This window comes from Tasmannia lanceolata, unplaced genomic scaffold (assembly GCF_043159265.1).
Source record: "Tasmannia lanceolata isolate RefF3 unplaced genomic scaffold, GAP_Taslan_0.1 ptg000002l, whole genome shotgun sequence".
NCBI classification, from domain to species: Eukaryota; Viridiplantae; Streptophyta; class Magnoliopsida; order Canellales; family Winteraceae; genus Tasmannia; species Tasmannia lanceolata.
Window position 1 is genome coordinate 18,742,049 of NW_027518679.1, and position 2,901 is coordinate 18,744,949.

General features: G+C 42.4%; 1 protein-coding gene across 1 annotated transcript; it reads left to right on the plus strand.

Moving 5' to 3' along the window:
* On the plus strand, window positions 1-1,422 carry LOC143888914 (uncharacterized). Its single transcript, XM_077393298.1, has 2 exons — window positions 1-766; window positions 986-1,422. Exons 1-2 carry the CDS (start codon window positions 1-3, stop codon window positions 1,420-1,422), a joined length of 1,203 nt encoding a protein of 400 aa, XP_077249413.1.
* Window positions 1,423-2,901: the final 1,479 nt, after the last annotated feature.

A 2,901-nucleotide genomic window follows, 5' to 3' on the forward strand; every position in this document is an offset into this window, starting at 1 on the left:
ATGCCAAAAAGTCCTTGGGGATTTCGAGGGATCCTCCAATCTAGGCATGTGGTGGAAAAACTAGTATGCTACTCCATTGGGAATGGTTCAAAAATTGATTTTTGGAAGCAGCTGTGGCACCCTGATGGTATCATCTCAAACCTGTCCTCTGATAGATCCCTATCTGAATGTATCAACAGTAATGCAACTGTCATGGATCTCCTTCATGAAGGAGAATGTGACCCGATTCTCCATCTCCCCCATATGAAATATCTAAAAGACATCATTGACAGAGGGATTCTAAATCTGAGAGAAGAAAACTTCCATATTTGGAAACCGAACGAAAATGGTGAATTCTCGATCAAAAGTGTTTGGCACTCTGTTAGGCTAAAGAAACCAAAGCCTCCATGGAGCTCAGTTGTGTGGTTCTCTGGTGCTATTCCCAGACATACCTTCACTTGTTGGCTGGCAATGTGGGGAAGGCTCCTCACTTCTGATAAGCTTATTAAATTTGGGATCCAGGCTTCCCCTTTTTGCCCCCTGTGCATTCATGGGTCTGAAAGCATAAATCACTTGTTTTTCCAATGCTCATACTCCAAATGGATTTGGGAAACCATTCTGAGGAAACTCAATATTAGAAGAAGTAAAGATGTTGCTGAAGATGTAGACTGGATTATAGATCAGTTTGGAGACAAAGGGCAGCTTAGCACTGCAGTAAAGCTTTTGTTTCAGGCTACAATCTATAATATCTGGCATGAGAGAAACAACAGAACTCATGGCAAGCAGAGTATCCACAAGCATCAGGTCCTTCAAAATATCATCCAAGAAGTCAAAATCAAACTCATTGCCCTCAAGAGAGATGACCCCATGGATTCTCGGAATGTCGATTGTGCCAGACTATTCAACCTTCCATGCTTCAAGGCTCATTAAGTTCAGAAATAATGTACCTGGAAAAAGCCCATCATTGGATCTGTCAAAATTAACACTGACGCCTCCCTTACTGCAGAAAATGCAGGGGTGGGAGGGGTTATAAGGAATCATGAAGGTAGAAGCATCAAGATGTTCTCTCTCAAGGTTCGCATTGGAAGCATCCACCTTCTAGAATTACAAGCAATCCTCCATGGCCTCCGGCTTGCAAGAAATCACAACTTGACCAACATCTGGGTGGAATCAGACTTGCTCGTTGCTGTAAATGTTGTCCTCAAAAAATTTAAATACCCTTGGAAAGGGATTCCAACCCTTGCCAAGATCTATAAAGTTTTGGCTGGGACTAATTCATGGTGCATCAGTCACATTTGGTGTGAAGCTAACTCGGTTGCAGATTTCTTATCCAAGCCAGATTGTGGTATTAAAGGAGACAACCTGAATACTGAATCTGCTCCTCCCCTCCTTCTTGACCTCATGGCTTTGGACTCTATGGGAGCCATATACACTCGGTTGTAATTCTTCCTATGGCAGGGTTCTCTTGATTTGGTACGGTCTCTGTTGGGGGATTGATTCCTCTATTATGACTACTTGTTATTTTTGTTATGTGTGGGTGCATATTCCCAGTTTGTTGGCTTTTGAGCCCCCGTAGATTGTAAGTGTCTTTTTTGTTAATGATATCTGGAGGGGGTCTTGCTCAACCCCAGCTTACTCATCAAAAAAAAAAAGGGTTCACTTTTGACCATTTTTATCGCTACACATGTGCAGATGTTGATGCAGGTGCATCACAACCATTCAAAGGCTAGATGATCATGATTCACGATCGGATTGATGAGATCTCGCAAATCAATGATCAAAAGCTTCAAAGAAATGATCGGATCAGTTCGAACCCTTTGATCAATAGTCAAGCCATCGGATCAAGTGTAAGATGTCATGGATGGTCAATCAACCCTGAGATATTTCCAAATCAATACAGCCACTAGCTGATCACCTATAGACACCCCATTTTGACCGCTCCCTTATTAAATTTGTTTGATCGAAAGCTTGTCAAATCAGTGAGCTAGGGTCTCAAATTGAACCCTAGGGTAGTTTAAGGTCTCCTTAAGATCCCCGTGAAATTTCATTGAAATCCGAGCATGTTTGCTTAGTAAACGAGGCAAGAGAGTGAGCGCAATGCGCGCCAGAATGGGGGTGAAACATCTGAAAAGGGGGTTGTCCGCAAGAGAAGGAAGCGATTATATCATGTTTGTATAAAGGAAGAAGGAAGTTGAATCAGCCTATTCGAAGCAGAGCCAAGTTCGCGCGCTCAATAAATTTTGTGCGCCTATCACGGTGAGTAGTGCTAATATCAGTAACCATTTTTTGATATTAAAGCCCAAACGAAGAAATCAAAGAGAAATTTTCATTTTTTTTCGTCTGAGGGAAGAAGAAAAAGGAGGTTTTGAGATAAAATCTCAGATCTGGATCTGAGATTTTCGGAAATAAGAGAGGGTTTTTCTTGATTTTTCAAAAAAAAAGAGAGCAGAGGGAGGAGAAGAAAAACCCATTTGCAGAGAGATCTGGATTTTTCTCGTGAAGCAAAAACCAGAGAGGGAGAAAGGGATTTTGGGGATCTTCTTCTCGCACATCATCTCCGGCCGGCCACCTCTGTCACCTCCGCCCATCTCAGCTAGACCTGGCAAACGGGTGGGCCGGGCCAGGCCGGGTCAACCCGCGGGTGATGCGGGTGCGGGTCATACGGGTCGGGTTATCAAATGACCCGCATTTTTGCGGGTCAAAATTCTCGTGACCCGCACCCGCGGGCACCCGCAAATATGCCGCAAATATGGGATTGTAATCACTATTTTGATTTGACAGCATATAATTTTCCTGTAATTGTCATACATTCTACAGGTTATTTGTATTTTTTTGGTAATTTTACAATCTATCACCATTTCTACGTAATTTTTCATTTAACACTTTATAGTTTCGCTATTTTACTTTTTTCTCGTGTAATGA

Bases quoted from the DNA above. Each gene is read 5' to 3' on its own strand.
- LOC143888914 (XM_077393298.1), top strand. From the start codon at position 1: ATGCCAAAAAGTCCTTGGGGATTTCGAGGGATCCTCCAATCTAGGCAT. The intron at 767-985 runs GTATCCACAAGC...CCCTTACTGCAG, and splicing joins CAGAACTCATGGCAAGCAGA to AAAATGCAGGGGTGGGAGGG.